Source organism: Monodelphis domestica, chromosome 2 (assembly GCF_027887165.1).
Source record: "Monodelphis domestica isolate mMonDom1 chromosome 2, mMonDom1.pri, whole genome shotgun sequence".
NCBI classification, from domain to species: domain Eukaryota; kingdom Metazoa; phylum Chordata; class Mammalia; order Didelphimorphia; family Didelphidae; genus Monodelphis; species Monodelphis domestica.
In genome coordinates this window covers 250069501-250091109 of record NC_077228.1, presented here as the reverse complement: position 1 = coordinate 250091109, position 21609 = coordinate 250069501, and the positions used below count along the sequence as shown (strand labels likewise).

The 21609-nt window shown below is 37.1% G+C and overlaps 1 protein-coding gene across 1 annotated transcript in view; it reads left to right on the top strand.

Moving 5' to 3' along the window:
• The first annotated feature begins 8565 nt into the window (after window positions 1–8565).
• The window catches only part of LOC100021433 (zinc finger protein with KRAB and SCAN domains 8), a 36591-nt gene continuing 23547 nt past the window's right edge, over window positions 8566–21609 (top strand). Inside the window, exons 1-2 of the mRNA XM_001373560.5 lie at window positions 8566–8759; window positions 17937–18447. Of these exons, the coding sequence (XP_001373597.1) occupies window positions 18028–18447 (420 nt within the window). The 5' untranslated portion in view covers window positions 8566–8759; window positions 17937–18027. The remainder of the gene's footprint in view (window positions 8760–17936; window positions 18448–21609) is intronic.

The window sequence follows — 21609 nt, the reverse complement described above, 5'->3', positions numbered from 1 at the left end:
ATTACATTTTGATTATAAGGATATATGTTGCAAACAGTAGCCAAAGAGTGGGTAGGGTGCTAAAAATGGCATATATGTGAAATATACTTGCTCAGAATTTTATGTGAGGTGCTGCTAAAACATGTGTTTAAGTATTGTTTGGATGTGAACAAAAGCTCATTGTAAACCTGTGCCATAGATTTTGTTCAATACTCAGTGGTTACCTCAGTTTACCAATTTGTACTATGAACTGAAATTTATAATGGATGAGCATTATGCTAAAGATAGTGTTTCAATGATGTAATCCTTTAAATCAGAATTCATTTGGGTTACCGATTAGCAATTGAAGTGATACCAAGAGTATGTTTGTTTGAGTTGAGTTAGAGAAGGTGGGATGGTGTGTTGGATTTGAATTTGGAATAAAGGGACTTTGATCTAAAGTCCATAAAGCTTTAGTATGTAGGTTTGTAAAGGAAGAATGGAAGTTGTGTTCTGCTTTTTAAGCAGAGGGGTTTTGTAGGAAGAAAGAGAGAGAAAGAGAGGGAGAGAGAAGGAGAAAGAAAACAGAGAGATGTTCTGCTCTTATTATTGGATTATTAATGTATGTGTTGTGGGAAAATCACACATGATTCTTTAATTTCTCTGGACAGTTACCCTTAAGTGATTCCTGTTGAAAAAAATAGTCTCGAACTCTGGACTTCAATCCCCACAAGCCTTTGCTCCACTTCCCCAGAATGCTTTGTAATCTCATGGAATTCTGAGGTGGGCGAGATCGAGAAGGGATTTTAGCTGATTGCAAAGGCTTTTGTGGTGTCTTTTGGACTTCCGTTTTGGGGCAGATGTGGCTCTTTCCATAATGTAGGTGAGGTCTTGTCTTGGCCTCTGGCCTAGGCACGTGTTTTTTCTTACTTATATATTCTTAAATTCTCAACCTTTAATAAACCTCATAAAATATAATACTCCTTGCAGAGAGAAACTAATTTCTACCTGCCTCAGTCTCCCCTAAATTTTAATTTTTACAGTTGGCGACCACGAAGGGAGAAAAAACTCTCAATCTTCTGATTTCTTTTCTGATCTTTAGTTCAGCTTTTAATATCTAGTGCCTAGAAAAAAATTTTTGAGCCACATTTTTCTGGCCGAGGAATTTTTTTTACCCTCTCAAAACTGCAGTCCCCGATCCAGACCTGTTGCGTTTGCCTCCCACCCCACCCTGCTCAGCCCGTTGCTTCCTGCATGCAGCCCCGATCGTCCTCACCAGGTACTCTGGTTCCTGGTCCTGCCCACCCTGGCAGCCCCCTCGGGCTCTGGCTCCTGCTCCTGGCCTCTCACCTGGTGCCCGATCTCCCAGCCCTGCCTGCTTGTCTGCGCTCCAGTTCTGGCCCCAGCCCTGCCCACCCCAGTGGTCCTTCTCTCACTCACCTGGCCCACCTGATTCAACCAAGATTGCAATCACCTGGTGACCTGCATACCCAACAAACCCAGATCCTTGGCTGGTAACAAAACGGGGGGGGGGGGGGATTGGCTCCATGTGGGCGGCCTGGGCTCTACGTGGACTGGGGCAGGAGGAGGGATCATAGCAGGGGAGAGAGAAAAGGGAAAGGAGAAAAACAGACTTTTCAAACAGAAATTTAAAAGCAATGGGCTGTTTAAAAGGATACCTTTTGACTGTTCTGGTAATAGCATTGATTTCACCTGTGTGCAACTTTAACTTTGAAGGGGCAAATGGGTGGCCCAGCAAACTGGGAGCCAGGCCCAGAGAAGGGAGGTCTCTAGTTAAAATCTGGCCTGAGACACTTCATGGCCTTGTGGCCCGGAGCAGATCACTCAGACCCCATTGCTTAGCCCTTACCACTCTGCCTTCAGACAATAGACATTTAAATGGATAATCAAAAACAAACCAAAAAAAAAACCCTAAGGAACCTTAAAGACTGGAGGTTATGATTTTAAGGCATTTCAGACTCCAATGGTTTATAAAAAAATCTCTGTATTCTATTGCATTTTTCCTGGTTGTTTTGTTAAGATATAACTTCGTGATTTTAAGTTCATATATTACTGGATTCAATATTATTCTGCTATACTGTTCATCTAATGTACTGAGTTTTAAAATTCTGTTGTTTTTCCCCTAAAACTATGCTGAACAAATATTATTGAATAAGCCCATATATGAAAAAACAGCTTTTTTCTATTTTGCTGAGGATAGATGGACTTCAGAACTCGTTACAATTGTAGAACAACCTTTGGAAAATTTAATATGCTAAATATCTCAACTGATTTTAAGGGTTTTTTAAATATGATTTTTGTAATTTTTTTAACTATCTCTGGTTATTTTGCCGGCCCCTACAATGAGGTAAGGACAATTCTAGCTGAAGTGAAATACATTTTATAACCCCCAACCTTCCCGCATTTCTAAATATGTGAATGGAAGTTGGGCAGTTAATCTCAGGGCATTTGTATCCCTAAAAAGCCTCCAAAAAAATAAAAAAGGAGCACCCCTTTATTTATACTCTTCAGCTCACTATTTTACTTCTACCAGAATGATATATAGATTTCTTGATTATGTTCTTAACCCAAGATGAGTTTTACCTTGTTTAAATATATATATATATATATATATATGTTTATTACCAAGGTTGAAAGATTTGCTATGATTGTAAAAACTTGTGACAAATATCCATCGATTCATAGGTTTTTAAAAAATGCCATACAGCAACTTATGTGAAATATGATAGTGTGTTTGTTTGCTATTGTAATTAATTGGGCTATTGAGAATTTGGGGGATATTGATACTACATATTTGTACTACTATTCTTTAAAAATGAAAATTATACTACTGTTCAATTCATTTGTCATACTCACAGTGATCATGGCCAGATATTAAGAGGAAATGGATCTCATTTTTGGTGAGAAAATCTTGTAATCTTTATTTTCTTAGCTGACACAGTGTGTCAATGATTATAAGCTATATTTTTTAATTTTTAAGCTCTTTTATTATTACATTTTCTTGCATGTGTAATATACTATTTGTTTTTTTCCTCTCCTTTTTATATTTTAAGCACATGTCACCAGTATTGAGATTTTCTTTAACCTTTTGATTTTTCAGTACTACAAGTTTAAGATATATTTGCTAATGCATGCCCTAAAAAGTTTGTGACTATAAAAACGATGCCACTAATTATTTAAATAAATTATGGAACTTTGCTTAATGTCTTTGCTTAATTGTCTGATTCCAGGACAAGATATACACGAGAGCCATTGCACAGGGCCAAAGAAAAGCCAATCCAGGATGTATTGATGCACTTCTAGGCCAATACAAAGGTCTTGAACCTAGTGTGAAGACTCGAGGTTACTGTGTTTAACATTGTTAGACATAGGCTTTCCTTGTGTCCACACTCACTCTGAAAATACTCACAGACGAGTATCCTGGAAACCTTGGCTCATAATCTAGTCACTTTTCTGCCTTTCATAGTGTGGTACCTTTCTGTAGTCCTGGCTATTGACTGGGTAAATGCATCATTGCTTAGATCATTTTGATTGGGCCCTGAATCAAGGACCTCAGACCAGCCAGCTGCACAAAAATTGAACTTTGGGTGTAGTTGATTGAACATTTATTTGTATGTATACTTTTATGCCAAAGGGGACTGCCCCCTAACTGGCTTTTTGTCAATGCATTTCAGCAATTATTGGTTTTATTCTTTTTTTTTTCTCTTATCCTCAAATTATTGTAATCTTTAAATTGATTATGTTTTCATGATCCTTTGGAAAAAATTTAACTTTTTTCAAATGCTCAAATGGAAAAATGTAAAAAATAGACTCGAACTCTGGACTTCAATCCCCACAAGCCTTTGCTCCACTTCCCCAGAATGCTTTGTAATCTCATGGAATTCTGAGGTGGGCGAGATTGAGAAGGGATTTAAGCTGATTGCAAAGGCTTTTGTGGTGTCTTTTGGACTTCCTTTTTGGGGCAGACGTGGCTCTTTCCATAATGTAGGTGAGGTCTTGTCTAGGCCTCTGGCCTAGGCAGGTGTTTTTTTCTTATTCTGTATTTTCTTTAATCTTTAACCTTTAATAAACCTCATAAAATATAATACTCCTTGCATAGAGAAACTAATTTCTACCTGCCTCAGATGCCTCAGTCTCCCCTAAATTTTAATCTTTACACTGTATGGCCTTGTCTTAGTCTTTTAGAGGGCCTAGGTCCAAGAGATGATACAGCCCTGATTTATATTACTATGGAGCTACTTAATTCAGCACTCATGTTTTTTATTTCAGGTTTTGTGACTAAAGTGTGATATGTAAATTATTGCCAAAATATGTAAGAATAACTGCTATGATGTAGACTCATAGGCTTTAAGGAATCCTTAGAGAGGGTAAATGATCAGAAGAGGCTTGTTTGAGGGTATGGAAATTTGTTTCTGGACTGCTGATAAACTGAATTTCTCTCAGCTGAAATGGGTGAGATTTGTCTTTTAAGGAAGAAGAAGGTTTCTGGGATTTAATGGTGACAAAGCACACCAAGGACAAAGTCCTGGGATGGTTACAGAGGCATGTTCTGGTCTCACCTGGAAATAGACCTTTTCTGACCATCCAGGCTATTAATTATAATGATGGCATGAGCTGGTGATAGCTTTGACCTGCATGTGAAGCCACTCACTGTGTCCTTTGTGGCATGAGGAGATATTTTCCCTTTTGGGCCTTCTTCCTTCATGATAATTCCCATAATCAGCACATACTGCAAATTGTGATATCAAAGTTTCCATTTCCTCAAACAACCCTAATAATTGGGAATTCTCAAATTGTTACGAACATACTTTGAGAAGTAGGTGAAGTTTATTCATAGATGACTTGTATTTGCAGCCTTAATTTACCACAGTTGAAGTTTGGATCTTGAGCTTGGAAATATAGCTCAAAGCTTTCTTGAATTTCCTCCAGAATCTGGGGTAAAGGAATATATCTGTAAAATATTGTTACTCAAGTGTTTATAGATGTTAATAGTTAATGTGTACTTTGCAAAAGGATATTCTTTAACAGAGACATCACATACCAACTCTGCAAACAACTCAGGAATCCAATTTCCTAAAGGGATCTGTTCCTGTCAGAAGATGATTTCTGAAGATGGAGTCTATTGGCTAAGATACCCAAATGCAAATGTGTAATATTAATTGCTATTGTACTAATGTTCTGTTTCTATCTGGTGTTCTAGTGTTTGCCCCAGTCCTGGTTTCTACACTTCTATCTTAGGGGCTGACCTTGTGACCTGTCTGCCAATGGGGGAAGCAGTGGCTGGCCATCCTTCACATCTCCAAGCAGGTCTCTACCCACCTGGGACCCTGGCATTCACTGAGGACACACCCCTAAAGATTAGTTGTCTGCAGCCTTTCCCTCCCTGTTCAAGTTTTGGCTATAGATATGTGGGATATGTATTTGTATGCATTTGTAAACTCAGCAACCATTCCAGACTGAAAGCCCTGGACTTTGCCTATAGCCAATACCTCTCTCTTGACCATAGGCAGGGACATCTCTGCACCCATTCTCAGCTATGAAGAAGCTACAGAAGACATGGGCCTTTGCCCTTTTCCCTTAGATATTTGGAGAGGGGAGGGGATGGGACGGCAGGGGGCACTGACCCAGGAGGGGTTCCTCACTGCTGGTGCAAAGATATCCAGAAAGAGCCTGAGATTCTGGACCTCCTGGAGGCTGTGTGGTTCCCCTATGGATGGCTGGGCCTGCCAGATGTCAGGACTCACTTAGAATACAGGACACCACACATAGGAGAGGCACAAAACTGAGTGATATGCTGGACAGAGACTTTTCTTTCATAATATGCACCAAATCTGCAAAGACATCACTTAAAGATGTGAAACATGTGCATGGGTTAATCAAAAGGGAGGACCAAAGGAACCAGGGGGCACCAGGTTAAGAGGGCTGGAGCCAGGAGAACAGAGGGAGGTAGACTTTACAGAAATCAAGCCAGGGACATATGGGTACAGGTGCCTTTTAGTCCTGGTAGACACCTTTTCAGGTTGGGTAGAAGCATATCCAACAAAGCATGAAACTGACTCAGTGGCAGTTAAGAAATTAATATCAGAGATCATTCCTGGGTTTGGACTCCCACTGGGAATGGGGTCAGATAATGGGCCTGCTTTGGTAGCCAGGGAGACTCAGCAATTGGAAGGAGACCCTGACAAAATTGGTCCTAGAGTCTGGCGAGAACTGGGTAAGCCTCCTCCCCTTTGCCCTCTTGAGGGCCGGGTGCAACAAGGGATGGGAAGGAATTAGTGACAGACCAACCCAGGAGGAAAAAACCCCCAAAATCCTTTTTGATTTGTGTGATTTATTTGGGAGTGAATGGATAGATCACTCACAGACCCTTTCATACGCAACCCCATTGGGGACTCTGTCTATCAGAAGCCCCTGTCTATGCTTGCCCACCTACAGCGCCACCATCATGCAAATCAGGGAGAGAATTCTATTGTGCAGCCTGGGAATGTGAAACTGTTGCCCCGTGGCAGCAGGGGGACCCCGATAGATATCATACTACAAAGGAAGTGAGGCAGAGCCTGGGACATCCCCCTCGATTTCAGAAATCCCCTTTCCCTGACTATTAAAAAAACCCCAGAGGATAAAGGATGGTTACTAGGCTGGACATAGGGACTTAGGCTGGATGTGGGAGGCCATGACCCAGGAACAGAATTTATAGAACAACAAATAGTTACCCTCACAAAGAGCAATCCCTCCTCACTATGCTCACAACTGTCTTGTTAGACCTTAGTGAATTAGAAATGTCTGTTAATTTCCTGGAAAAATCACTGTCCTCACTGGCAGAAATGGTTCTCCAAAAGAGATGGGGACTCAACCTTCTTTTAGCATTAGATTTAGCAGGGGAGACTCTGCGTGGTATTGGGAGAATCCTGTTGTTTTTAAGCTTTTGGCCTTAAGATTACATTATTCTCCTCTGTCTGATGAGTCAAGGATTTGACTCCCTCTCCCAACAGAAATAGGAGGGAATGAAGTAGCCCTCAAAAGACCAAAGATGGAAATATTACCCCCATCCCATTTTTAGGGGATAGACCTGGCTTCTCTTCGGCCAGGAGATCATACTGTTTATGTAGATAACAATATGACCGGATTCAAGGAGGAATTTCAGGAATATCAGAGAGTCAGGGAACTGCACAACTCCCAGGATGGACTTCTTGTCTCCAAAATAAAATTCCTTCATTAAGGTCTGTTTATTGTCAGATAAGAACCTGTATGTGTAACTTGTATCTGGGAAACCTATATAACCTGTTCCCTAATGCTGAACTTGTGCAGTCTTCCATTAGGGAATTCTGTCCCAGCCGGTAGATTCTTTATTTCTCTCTTTTATTAATAAATCATGATTCCAATAATCAATATTCTAGGTGTTTGAACTCATTTGTGAAGTGTCCCACTTCATATTGATATAGCTGTCTTATTTGTACATAGCTATTTAAAGGTCAGCTCCCTCATTGGATATGAACTTCCTGGAATCAGGAACTGTTTTTTGCCTTTCTTTTTAACCCCACACTTAGTAGAATACCTGGCATGTGTTCCTAATAAATTTTTGTTTAACATTGACTGACTTTTCTTAAAATAGTGTTATGAGGATCAAAAGTAAGATAGTGGATTCCTTCAAATGATAAAGCTCTCTCTATGTTAGCTATATCTGTTGTTTTCTTTTACCCCTTATTCCTAGAAGAACAACATAGAACTTATCTTCCCTATGAATAGCCCTTCTCCAGGCTAAACCTATTATTATATCATATCACACTCTTTTGAACTTTCAGAATGCCATTTCTCAGGCCTGCTCTCCTCCAGTATTTAAAAATTCACTTTTGTACTATAGGTACATATTCTTGAATGATGGAAGAATGGAAAAATATCTAATTGGCCATTTAGCTTTGGAGACCAGAAGACAATAGTAAACAGTTATGGAGGAAGGAAAGTTAGTAGTTTGGGGGTTAGGGATGCAAAAATAATGGCAATCCAACCTTGATGTGATATTAATGATGCCTAAACTAAAAAAAATGCAATTCATAGATGATGTGCATACATGGTGTGCATTCCCCTATCAGTGATTGTTACATATTTATTTTGTTTTTTATCAGCAAACCACTTCTAAAAATGTGATTTTATTACATAACCACTAAGTCCCACTAATAATTAATATATTGTGGGGAAGTGGAGAGACCCAGAGAGGCAAAAACACAGAGGTATGAATTAAGAAGGCAGTCAACAAACACTTACTAAGCACTTTGTGTTAAGCACTGTACCAAGTGTTAGGAAAACAAAATGAGGCCAAAAAAAAAAAACCGTCCTTGCACTCAGGCAGCTCACAGACAAATGGAGACAAGGAAATATGTACAAAGCAATACATAATGGGAAATTATTAAAAGCGAACTTGAGAAGGTGGGTGAGACAGAGAAATAGAGAACTTGATAGCGGGTCTGTGTGTCCGGTAATTTGATAAGCAAATGAGGGGGGAAAATGGGGTCGGGAGCTGGATGCGCTTCCTCTCTCCCCAGTCAGCTAAAACGGAAATCATAGAGATGCCTAAGCCTCCCAAGGTTCCTAGAGAAAGTCTCCGGAAGTGCTCTCTAGGGGTCGGCTGCTTGTGATCCACTCCCGGGTGCGGCCATAGGTGTATTGAGGCCTTTTTTCTGAATTTTGTTTCTTTTGGGAACGGTTCCCGATCAGTCATCTTCCCTTGAACCGCTCTCCCCCTTATCGTCTTCACACAATTACGTCTGGGCCTGGAGTTCGCGGTGAGTCGGGTCTGGGATCCGGGTAGAGGATCGGGCTTTTTAGCCAAGCAGGCCAGTCCTGGGCGTGTTGCAGAGAAGCTTTCTCTCTCCATCGCCAACCTTGGTTGCAGAAGTGCTGTCTCCTCAGAAAGAGGCCTCCGGAAAAGACTATGCTGCGGCGGACGCATTCGTTTCTTTCTTTCTTTCTTTCTTTTTTTTTTTTTTGGTGGAAAAGGCCCATCCTGGGATCGGCCCCACTTTCCCGGGTTGGCGCCTTCGGACACTGAGGAAACATGCATTTAGGACATCAGTTTTCAGAGCATTTATGATTATGATTTCAATCTTAATAACAAAGTAGGCAAGGCAAGTTATTAACTACTTTTTATAGGTGGTAAACGGAGGCAGAGATATCGTTTGAGAGTATTGTAAAAGGGACTAGTTAAAGTGGCTCATATTTTCTGACTGGTGGTGTTTAGTATTTAACAGCTGTTTCCTCCGGGAAATATGGATCGTCACAGGTGTTGCATAAATTAGTGTTATGCTAATAAGCTGCTTTTTTTTGTGTTCACCTGTTTAAAATAGGCCAAACTTCATGTCTCAGAAAAGTTTTAGAGTAATTTTAGCTTTACAGTGAGTTGGTATACTACTATCCTGACACATATTCTAGGCAATGCTTTTTTTTTTTAATGACATTTAAGAACTTTCAATATCAACAAATTCGATTAAACAGACTTTACACCAATTTATATTTTGGTTAAGAAAATATCCATAATATGATACCAGTCCCTTTAATTTTTTTGGTTATTAAACATTTGTCAAATGCCTACTATTTGTCATATATACCTAAATACCATTTTGCTACATTTTGTATAAGTTTTAATTTTTATGTAGATATAGTCTACAATAAAAAAATGATACAAATATTCAAGAGTCTCTGAAGTTGAAGTGTATGAATTTCAAATTGTAGATTTTTACAAAATAATATTCAAGTTCACTAATAAAAAATGTAAAAACAATTTTATGGTACTAACCTCAGCCACAGGCATACATTTTTAAGTGTATCAGAGTTATACTAAATGGTTTTACAGAGCAAATTATTTCATTATATCCACATCCTGTAAGGTAGATTCTACATACTGTTATCACTATTTTAGAGGTAGAGAAACTGAGACTAGTGTCAGGAGAGCATTTGACCTCGTCTTTCTTTATTCCAAGTCTGCATTTTTTCTCTTATGCTTCAGTGCATCTTATAGTAGCATTTTTTGTAATTGCAGAAAAAAGAATTTTTGAATTTGCATATAGGTATATGTAATATATAAAAAACGCAAATGTGTAGCAGTTAGGGAATAAGGAAATAAATTAGATTATATCAGTGGAAGAGAGGCAGTTTCTGCTGACCTTATAACCAGAAGATATGGTTTCAGGTCTCAGTTCTTGACACACACTGGTTTTGTGAACCAAGTTACTTAACCTCTCATTGCTCTAGAGAACTCCCTAAAACTAGGTTGCTAAAAAGGTGCTGAACTTCATTGGTAGAGTAAGTTTCTTCATTTAGAAATTTCCTATAGCAGAGAAATTGAATACTATTAGGTGATTAAGACAAGCATGAAAATTATGTGATGATCTCTATAAAATAATGCAAAATGAAGAAAGGAGGACCAGAAATACAGAGTAAGTGCCCACTAGAAGCTTTGCTGTCATTGGGAGTTCCTTATGCAAATGAAATCATAGGCTTGATACAGCGTCACTTCTCCCACTTCAAATGGACCAAAGCTAACATTAAAAATTAAATCACCTCTAATTTAATAGGTAATCATGAGTGTTTGGGCACTGTTTTTCTCCTTGCCGTAATAGGGACGGCCCATCTTTAGCAAGAACCTGCAGACTTTTAAATTATTTCCCTGATTCATTAAAAAAATTTTTTTTCAGTATTATGTATGATTATCTTAAGAAATCAAGGATATATATTTTAATTTTTTATCACCTTTTTAAATAAATTTGAGGGAATTGTTACAATTTTTTTAAAACCCCAATGTTAAGATAAGAAATCTTATTGCAATTTGATCTTTACTTTGTTTTTTCATAATCTAAAAAAGAAAGGTAATTTACATTTTTTCCACTGCCAAATGTTTTCTCATCTTATAATTAGTTCAAAGTAGCTACCATTTCTGTATCTGTAGAAAAGGTAATTTTTTAAAAGCTGGGATATATGTGACTTCCATAGTTAATTAGTCACATAATTTGTTTAAATCTAGCTTGGTGTGTATGTGTATGTATATGCATGCATATACATGTCAACATGCATGTGAATTTAAAGACCTATCTACTATATCAGACTTGTTTCATTTACATAAAACAATTTTATTATTATAATATGTCCTGGTACAGAACAGCTTAGAGGGAGTTAGAATGATGTGGATGATGAATCAGCAAATGAGACTGACAGATAGGAGGAGGATCAGAAGAAAGGAGTGCACTCAAAACTCAGAGGACAGAAATTTTGTTCTTGTGGATGGACCCCTTTGGCAATCTAGTGAAGCCTATGGACCCTTTCTCACAATAATTAATTTTAAAAAATCATAATTGAAAGATATACTCAGTTCTAATCACAGATTACTGAAAATAAAGATGTGATTTTTTTTTCCTATCCAAGTTCATGGATGAGAAGGATGGCAACTGAGAAAAGGCCAGTTGTTAGCTTCACTGAAAACGATTTCAGTTGAATGCTGAGGTTGGAAGCCACATTACAAGGGGTTGTGGAGTGAATGAGAAAAGAAGAAATGAAAGTTCAGTCAGTCAGTAAACATTTATTAAATATATACATTGTTCTAATAATTGGTACTAAGTGTTGGGGAACCAAAAAAGAGGCAGATGGCAGTTGTGACTTCAAGAAGCTCACAGTCCATTGGGAGAGACAACAAACAAACAAATAGATATGAATAAGATATACAGGAAAAGTAAGAAATTACTATGAGAGGAAAAGAACCAAAATTAAGAGGGTTTTGCCAGGGGGCAGTTGGGTGGCTCAGTGGATTGAGAGCCAGGCCTAGAGATGGGAGGTCCTATGTTCAAATCTGGCCTCAGACACTTCCTAGCTGTGTGACCCTGGGCAAGTCACTTAACCCCCATTGCCTAGCCCTTATGACTCCCAAGACGGAAGGGAAGGAGTTTTTAAAAAAAAAGAAGAAGGATTGGCCAAAGTTTTCTGTAAAAGATTGGATTTTAGTTGGAATTTGAAGGAAGAGAGAAGAACCAATAAATGGGGATGGGGAAGGAGAATTTTCTGGCATGGAGATAGAACTAGAGAAAATGCCTAAGAGCTGGAATTTTTTGTTTGAGGCAGATCAGGGTCATTAGATTAAAGAGTATATGATAGGGAATAAGATAGAAGAATACTGTGAAAAGGTAATAAATGCATACAGCTTTTTCTAAGAAGTTTATCTGAGAAAGAGGAGAGAAGATGATAGCTCAGAAAATGGTAGGTTCTAGTGAAAATTTTGTAGGATGTGTTTGAAGATAGTAATGAAAGAACTGAGAGGATGATTGAAGTTACAGTCTGTTTAAGAAGACTGGAAGAGGTGGAGTTAAGGGCATAAAATGAGGAATTGGTTTGGGCAAGGAACTGTAAGAAGTAGCAGAGAATGGGTTTGCAGAAATAGAATAAACATTTATATGTCGTGTACCAGGCATTTCACAAATAATATCTCATTTGGTCTTCACAACACTTCTGCAAGGTGGGAATATTATCCCCATTTTATATTTGGGAAATCTGAAGCAAGCAGAAATTAAGTGACTTACACAGGGTAGCTAGTGTCTGAGGTCACATTTGAACTCAGGTCTTCTTGACTCTAGATCCAGCACTTTATCCACTGTGTTACCAACTGCCTCTTAGAAAAAGCTTGAGAAGAAGTTTGGAACAACTTCTGTGGGGAGTGAGACAGGAGAGGGATAAAAGGATTTCTTTGCCACAGTGTTGGATAATAGGAATTCATAATGTACTGAGTAAGAACAGTTGTGTGACTTCTAGCTTCATTCAACAGTACATAAGTAGGACCAGAGGAGGCCAGATGGTGGGGTAATTAAGGACTGAGGTTTTGAAAGAGATGAACAATGATAGGAGAAAATGGTAAGAGAATTAGGAGTAGAGCACAGTGTAGAATTGAATTAGTTAACTGTAGATTAAGATTGGAAGAGATGGAAACTAGTCAAAGCAAGGGTAGATGGCCTAATAAAATACTGTGGATTGGTGAAATTGGAGATCATGTTGAGAGAACAATAGATTTAATTGGGTGAGAAATAGAATAATAGGAAGTTATGTTGAGATAGAGGAATGTTTTTGATTAGGGATATAGAACATATGGTGAAATGGTAGTTGTGAATTAGTAGATCATGAGATATTTTGTGAAGGACAGAGACTTGAGTAAGGAGATATCCACCTTAGAATTTAGAAGGGGCTTCAAGGACAGTTAAAATAGCATAAAAAGTAGTATAGTTTAGAATGACCTATGTGTGTGTAAGTCAGGGGGGATGGCAGCATAATTAAAGCAGATTTGTATTTGGAAGTAATGGAACACTGTTGGATGGGTAAGACATAGCTAATTTAGGGTTAAGTATAGCCAGTTGAGGCTTTTGAGCCTGATCTAGTATGGAATAGAGCACCATTGGAAGTTTTTGAAGTTGAATTGTAACATGATGAAAATGGCCTTTCAAGAAGATTAATCTCCTGGAGGTTGAAAGTCTGAAGGGAAGGAAGCTTAGGTAGTAATTCAGGTTACTGGTGATGAGGGCCTAAACTGGTGGCAGCATCTGGTAATTAGAATCTCCTCCGATTTCATTAGAATGGCTTCATATGACTTGTCTAAGCCCTTTAAAATAGCATCATCCGGGCAGCTGGGTAGCTCAATGTGAGAGCCAGGCCTAGAGATGGGAGATCCTAGGTTCAAATTTGGCCTCAGACACTTCCCAGCTGTGTGACCCTAGGCAAGTCACTTGACCCCATTGCCTAACCCTTACCACTCTTCTGCCTTGTATTGGCTCCAGGAAGGAAGGTAAGGGCCTAAAAATAAATAAATAAATAAAAATTAAAAAAATAAAATAAAATAGCATCATCAGAGACTTTTATTTAGCCTTAGTTCTGACATATTTTGAAGTTATTTTGTAGTAGGTGTTATGGAGAAACTAGTAATAATTGGTTTTATAGAAGTTAAATATTGATCCTCATACTAGTGTGACTTTTGAAAATATTAGGAAGAAATTAATGAAAAATAAGATATGTGCTATATATTTATGAAACTTCTCAAAAGTTTATATATACCTAATATGCTTTGCAGTTACTAGTTTTCTTTATTCCATCATGATCTTTGAATTTTAGCTTGTTTAAATTCAGTTGCATCATCTTGACATTTTGTTGACAATTTTATGTTAAAAATTAATATTAACTTTAAATTTTTAAAAATAATGACTTTCTTGCCCCTACTTCAAATTTAGCCTTCTACAAACATTTTCCCTCTTCTCCAATTTTATTTAAACACACATCACACTAATTTTTCTTTTGCAACCACCAGAAATCATCACTGCTTTTTACTCAACTTTACTCTTCCCAGACACAGTTTAGCATCCCTATTTCCAATAAAATTGATCCCCTGTGTCATGTCCTTTTTTGTACAAATACTCCTTTCCATTCTCTCAGGTGCCAAATGTTGAAAAGAAACAGACCTATAGTCCACAAAGAAATTGAATTTCTTAACTATTGATCACTTTATCTAGCTTTTATTTATTCATTCTACTATATAAAGCATAGAAAAAATTTATATAAAACAAAATTAATTTGTTACTGCATAAATATAATTTATGTGTAAGCAGTTTTTAAGCATTTAAATGCCTCTGCAAGAGCATCTGAAGAGAAATTTTAAAAATCCTTTTCTAAAGGGTTTATATAAAGGAGTTATATATACAAATAACTAATTTAAAAAGTAGATCATGATTAGTACCATAAAATGAACATTTTTATCTGTAGAAATTGAGATGTATGTTGTAAAAATTCAGGGAAGGTGGGGGGAGGGCAGCTGGGTGGCTCAGTGGATTGAGAGCCAGGCCTAGAGATGGGAGGTCTTAGGTTCAAATCTGGCCTCAGGCACATCCCAGCTATGTGACCCTGGGCAAGTCACTTGACCCCCATTGCCTAGTCCTTACCATTTTTCTGCCTTGGAACCAATACATAGTATTGATTCCAAGATGGAAGGTAAGGGTTTAAAAAAAAAATTCAAGGAAGATGAAAATCCTCCAGTGATCAGGGCCATCATGGAGGGTGTAGCATCTGAGCTAGACCTTGAAGGATTAATAAGATTCTGACTAATGGAGATCAGGGGAGAAGACACCTATGGAAGAGGAAATGGCATCCAAGGGGCCAAGGAAAGACAATACAAGTTATTTTTGAGCACCAACAAGTCTACTTTGTCTGGAATGCATGGTATTTGAAAGGGTATTTGCTTAGTAGAAGTTAGGAGAACAACAACAAAAATGTAGTTATTGAATGAGTGTGTTGTCTAGTGGTCCCAAGTGCCATAGAAAAGTCAAAAGGGAAGTAGTTGATTTTAGTAATTAGGAGATTACTAATAACTTTAAAAAGAGAGCAGTTAAACTCCATAGCATTATAGGGAGCAGAAATCAGATTGCAAAGGAGTTAATGAATGAGTGCGTAGTGAGATAGTTTGTGTAGATTTTTTTTTGAGAAGTTAGTGGTAAAAGAAGGGAAATCATTTTGAAAGGCACAAAGTCAAGGAAAGGATTCTTTTAAGAATAGAAAGACTTAAGCTTGCTTGAAATAACATGAAGAGTAAAAATAATTAATGCTTTGTTACTTTGAAGTGCTAAATAATATAATTTATTTGCAGGTAGAGGGAAAAGAGCCAAGGGAGAGGAAGTTTAAAAACATGAGGAAAAGGAAATATTAGATAGCACAAGTCTTCAGAGTATTCAATTTAATTCAACATTTATTAAAATTTTTTAAAAAATTTAGATATTTCCTTTTACCAATTACATGTAATAACAATTTTCCACATAAGTTTTTTGAAGTTGTATCATCTAAATTATATCCCTTCCTCCCCCTTCCCAGAGATGGTAAGCAATTTGATCTGGATTATGCATGTATTATCATGTAAAACATTTCCATATTGTTCATTTTTGTAAGAGAATAATCATATAAAACCAAAACCCCCAAATAAAAATTAATTAACTACAGTGTATGCTTTGGTCTGCATTCCAACTCCAACAGTTCTTTCTCTGGAGATGATTAGTATTTTTTATCATAAGTCCTTCAGAATTGTCCTGAATCACTGTATTGCTGAGAGAAGCTAAGCCTTTCACAGTTGATCATTCCACAATATTGCTGTTTCTGTGTACAGTGTTCTCCTGGTTCTGCTTATTTCACTTAGCATCAGTTTATGTAGGTCTTTCTGAAATAATTTTGTTCATCATTTTGTGGCTTACAGCACAATAATATTCTATCACCATCACATACCACAGTTTGTTCAGACATTCCCCAATTGATGTACATGCCTTCAATTTCCAATTTCTTGACACCATCAAAAGGGCTGGTATAAATAGTTTGTACAAGTAGTCCCTTCTTTCCCCCACCTTCCCTTTTTTTGTCTTTTTGGGATACAGACCTGGTAATGGTATTACTAGATCTGTTTTATAGCCCTTTGGATGTAGTTCCAAATCAGTTCACGACTCCACCAACAATGCATTAGTGCCCTCATTTTGCCACATCCCCTCCAACATTTATCACTTTCTTTTACTGTAATATTGGTTATCCTGATAGGTATGAGGGTTGAGTTGTTTTAATGTGCATTTCTTTAATCTAGAGTGATCTGGGACATTTTTTCATATGATTATTGATAGCTTTGATTTCCTCATCCAAAAACTGCTTTCAATAAACATTTATTAAGTGCTGATGGCATTTATGCTGGAAGCTGGGGATACAAAGACAAAATCCAAACAGCCTCTTTTGGCAAAGGACAAATGTGTTTTAAATTTTGATTTGTACTTTCTCAAATATATAGGAGGATTATTAAACTGTATACCAGAGCTAAGCAAAGAACCTACTCTGGTTCTAGCTCATCTAAGGACAGAGAACTTAAATATAAATACAACTCTCTAGCTTAAGAAGTCATCTGAATTCACTGATTGAAATACAAGTTACCAAGATTAATCATAAAATGTTAGACCTTAGTAGTGTATTGTTAAGTTATAATTTTGTCAGCAAACTTTAAATACTGTTTAATCAAATAAAACGCTGCTACATTATTGCTAAAATCAATGTACTATCAATAATTGCCTTTATAGATTGCATTATAGATTATTATTTGTGGCAACTTCCTTCCTAAAACTGTTCTACCATCTGTTTCTTAAGTTCCATTAAATTTAAATGTGCCTTTCTAAAGGTAGGTCATCATAAGTTTTGAGGACTCTGTGAATACTTCACCATCCTATTCTTCACTGTGGCAAACCTACCACAGTTTTGACTTCTTTGTCCTCAGCTTCCTAAAAACAACCACTCTCCCTCCAGCTAAATCAACACCCTTTAGTCTTCCGTTTTTCTTCTTTTTTTCAATGGGACTCTACCCTTAGACCTTCCTCTATAAATCTCAGACTTAGAGATAACTATCCAGAAGGGTTAAAGAAGTGGAGGGGAAAGGACACATTCTTTTCTCTAAGACAGAAAAGAAAGAACAAGTTGAAGAAGCTCATATTAGCTTCTATTTAGAAGATGAGATCATTTGCCATTGGAGGGAGTGCCAAGAGGCTAGAGGCTTGAGTACAAAAAAGTTAGGATCAGCTTTTGTAGGGAACATGAAAGGTATCCAAGGCATATAAATTAAAAATTTTGTTGAGAAGCCATAATGCCTCATTTTAGATTATACCAAAGAAGTTTGTTGTGGATCAAATTAGTACTTTATTAAATTTCCTGTCAAGGTATGCTAATCTGGTAACCTGAGAAAGCAGATACTAAGAAATTACGAAAGGTTAGAAAGTGATATAATGAGAGTTCAAAGAAGTGAGCAGTTCTGTGATAACAAGGATAACCTTGAAATGTCTGACCATAAGATCTAGATTGGATAATGAGCTTTGTTAAATTGGTATTGTCATGTTTTCTGACTAACCTAAATAGCAACATGTCATTTTCTTATACTTCAGAAACAACACCCAGAGAAAAGTTTGAAGAGGACCTTTCTTTTGAAAAGACCCCAATTAAAGTAAACTTTCTCCCAAGCTCTTCCAGCTCCAAATGGCTGTAGAATCAAGGGAGACAGTAGCCTTAGCTCCTCTGGTGCAGGCTCCAGAGGAAGGTCTTGTGATAGTAAAAGTGGAGGAGGAAGACCACAACTGGGAACAGGAATCCAGCTTCCATGAGGCTAATCCTCATGGCCAGGAGGTTTTCCGCCAGCGCTTCAGACAGTTCTGCTACAGGGAAACACTAGGGCCTCGTGAAGCTTTGATCCAGCTTCGAGCCCTTTGTCATCAGTGGCTAAGACCAGATTTGCACACAAAGGAGCAGATCTTGGAACTGTTGGTGCTAGAGCAGTTTCTGTCCATCCTTCCTGGGGAACTTCAGACCTTGGTGCAGGAACATCATCTAGAAAGTGGAGAGGAGGTGGTAACTGTGTTGGAGGATTTGGAGAGACATATTAATATACTAGGACAAGAGGTAAGTAGAAAGAATTGTGTTTATTGTACTTACGGTGGAACTTGAACTGAGTTGAACAAATTGAGAGGAATTGCTAAATTTTAGTGTCCTAGGTGCTGGGTTCTAGATAGTTAATAATAATATAGTATCATATATACCCACAGTACAACACACACATTTATCAGTTGAGGAAATTGAGACAAACAGGGTCAAGTGACTTGCTCAAGTAAGTGAGGTACTTCAGGCCTAAGGCTTTCTATTAATATCAGTTGCCTTTTACAGATGTGTGAGTGAATATATGTCTACATATAAATGTATATATGTACAATGCTTTAAAATTTATCAGTACTTTCACATATGTTCCACTTTGTAGCAACCTTATAAAGCTGTTTCCTCACTGACTTATTAACATGAGCAAAGACACCAAGAGGATGATTAATTTTCTTAGGATCCCATTTCTAATTAATGCTAAATCTAAGAGTAAAAGCCATATTTTTTAAAAATTTAAACCCTTACCTTCCATCTTAGACTCAATACTGTGTATTGATTCTATGTATTGATTCTAAAGCAGAAGAGTGGTAAGGGCTAGACAATGAGGGCCAAGTGACTTGCCCAGGTTCACATAGCTAGGAAGTGTCTGAGGTCAGGTTTGAACCCAGGACCTCCCATCTCTGGGCCTGGCTCTTAATCCACTGAGCCACCCAGCTTCCCCCTAAAAGCCATATCTTGACCACCAATCAAGAACTCTTTTCATTAAACTATACTACCTTTAGTTTTTCTATGTAGAACTCTGCTATTGTATTCCCCAAAGGAGAAAAACAAATTGCATATTTAGGCAAGTATGAGAGGTACCAGCAAAGCAGTGGGAGTTCATCTTTACTGGGCTGGGCTGAAGTATTTAGTTTTTGTCTCTTAAATTCCTCATTGCTCTGGGATACTTTGTGAAGTATAGATTGTAACCTATCCGTACCTTTTCATTCTTTGTAATCCTTCATATTCTACAAATCCTTCACAAAAAATATACCTAATCTTCTAAGTGTCTTTGAAGTCTCTTGACTTTACATGAGTATCACAACCAATAAGAAGTGGAATCTTGTAAACAATGCACTTTTCATTCGATTGTTTTGTAAAGATATGGGATGAGCTTTTGCAACAGGCTTAAAGCCAGCCAGCACTCTGAAGAGTATGGATCACAAGCCTGTGCAAGCTTACCTAAAAGTAAGATCATAGCCTGGCCGAACAGAAATAGGTGACAGAACTAGGTCACTGTACTAAGACACACTATAGGAAGCAAGGCCAACACTACTTGAATACTGTTGCATGGGGGATGTGCAGAAAACTTGAAGACAGATATGATCCTAAACTCCCTTTTGGGATCTTATAAGATCTTAGAAGACAAAAACTGGTCAAATCCAAGACCTGCATTGAACCTGAGGTTAGTGGCCTAATACTAGGTACCCCACCCAGATTGGTAGCATGGAGCAAAAAGAATTCAACAACATGAAATAGTGGAATAAGGTCAGAAAATACGAAAAAAGGAAGAAAATGTAAGATATCAAAAAACAATTCCATTATTACATAAATTGCAAAAATGAGAAAAGAGCCAAAAAACTACTACTTGGGAGAGTTGTATTTCTGATACCTAAATCAGAGAGAAAGAAAGAAAAATATATCGATGCAGTACCTCTAATGTTGGGGAAAAAATAACAGCTTATCAGAAACATTTCTATTATCAGATTAGATTTATACCAAGAATGCAGTTGATTCAGTATTGGAAAACTTTTAACATATTAGTAAATAATAGGGATAAGGAGTTCCCAGATGATAAAATTTCTTTTTCTTTTAGACGTCAATATCTTCTTTGCAACTTATAGTCCTAAAGAGTTGCCAAGACCTAGAGAGTCACAAAACCACTGTGATAGAGGTGGGACTTAAAAAGATCTTCCTCATTTGAGGCTAATTCTCTACAGTACTATGCATCTCAGTAATAACAAAAACAATTTTAAAATCACATAACTGTATCAATAGGTGCAGAAAAAGATTTTCAACAAAGTAGATATTCAAATCATGAAAAAGGCATGGGAATAAACAGATTAAATTAATTTGATGAATAGTATTTATCCAAAATGAAAAGCTATCATATTTGTAATGGAGAAAAAAGTTATAGCCTTTACCATTAGGATCAGTAAGGTATTTTATAGAACTATATGAAATAAAAAAATTCATATGGAAGAACCAAAAGGTCAAGAATCCTAGTCATTCAAAACACATTTAAGTGCCATATGCCAGTTAACACTGAAAAAAAAAATTGGAAGGTATGAGGCCTAGTAAAATCAAATCTCTAATAGTAACAGTAATTCTTAAAACTTTGTCACAAGTTAAAAAATAAAAAATTGATCAGTGGAACAAATTAGCTACAGAAGACCCAGAAGTAATTGAAACTAATAACATATGCAATGGGTGTAAAACCTAGATATTTTTTTTTAAATGACAAAAAAATTAGAAGAAGCATTGCGGGAGATGCACCTACATAATCAAACAAGATCAAGTGGATGATTTTCATCACATATAATTGAAAAGTTTTTGTAGAAACCAAATTAATACAATTAGAATTAATAAAGACATTTAACTTTGGGGGAAAACTTTGTGGCAAATTTTTCTGATAAATCTCTTTAAGATTTAAGGAATCATTGGAAATGTATATATAAACAATTGTCATTTTCCAAAAGAACATGAACAGTCCTCAAAGTAATACACATATAAGTTATCAACAGTATGAATATGCTCCAAATCACTATTAATAATAAATGCAGATTAAGTCATTGAAGTTCCATCTCACCCATAAAATTGGCAAAGATGATGAAAGAGAAAATTACAATTTTTGGACAGAGGAAGGAACTTACTTTTGGTGGAGCTTTGAAATTGTATAAATCTGTAAAGTAAATTGAACTCCAAATTTTTGTACCAAAAATATTGGACATTTACGTTTTTTGGCTGCCCAATTTGTTTCTCTTTTATCTATTATCTTTAGTCTTTGCACAAGTCAACATTCCTCAGTATTTAATTCTATTACTTTGTATTTTTTTCTGCCTCCAAGGTGACAAGTGATACAGTCAGGTACCAGGTACTTTTGTTTGCTCTGGTCCTTCAAAGTTTTTACTTATTTCTGGAAGCCCAAGTGAT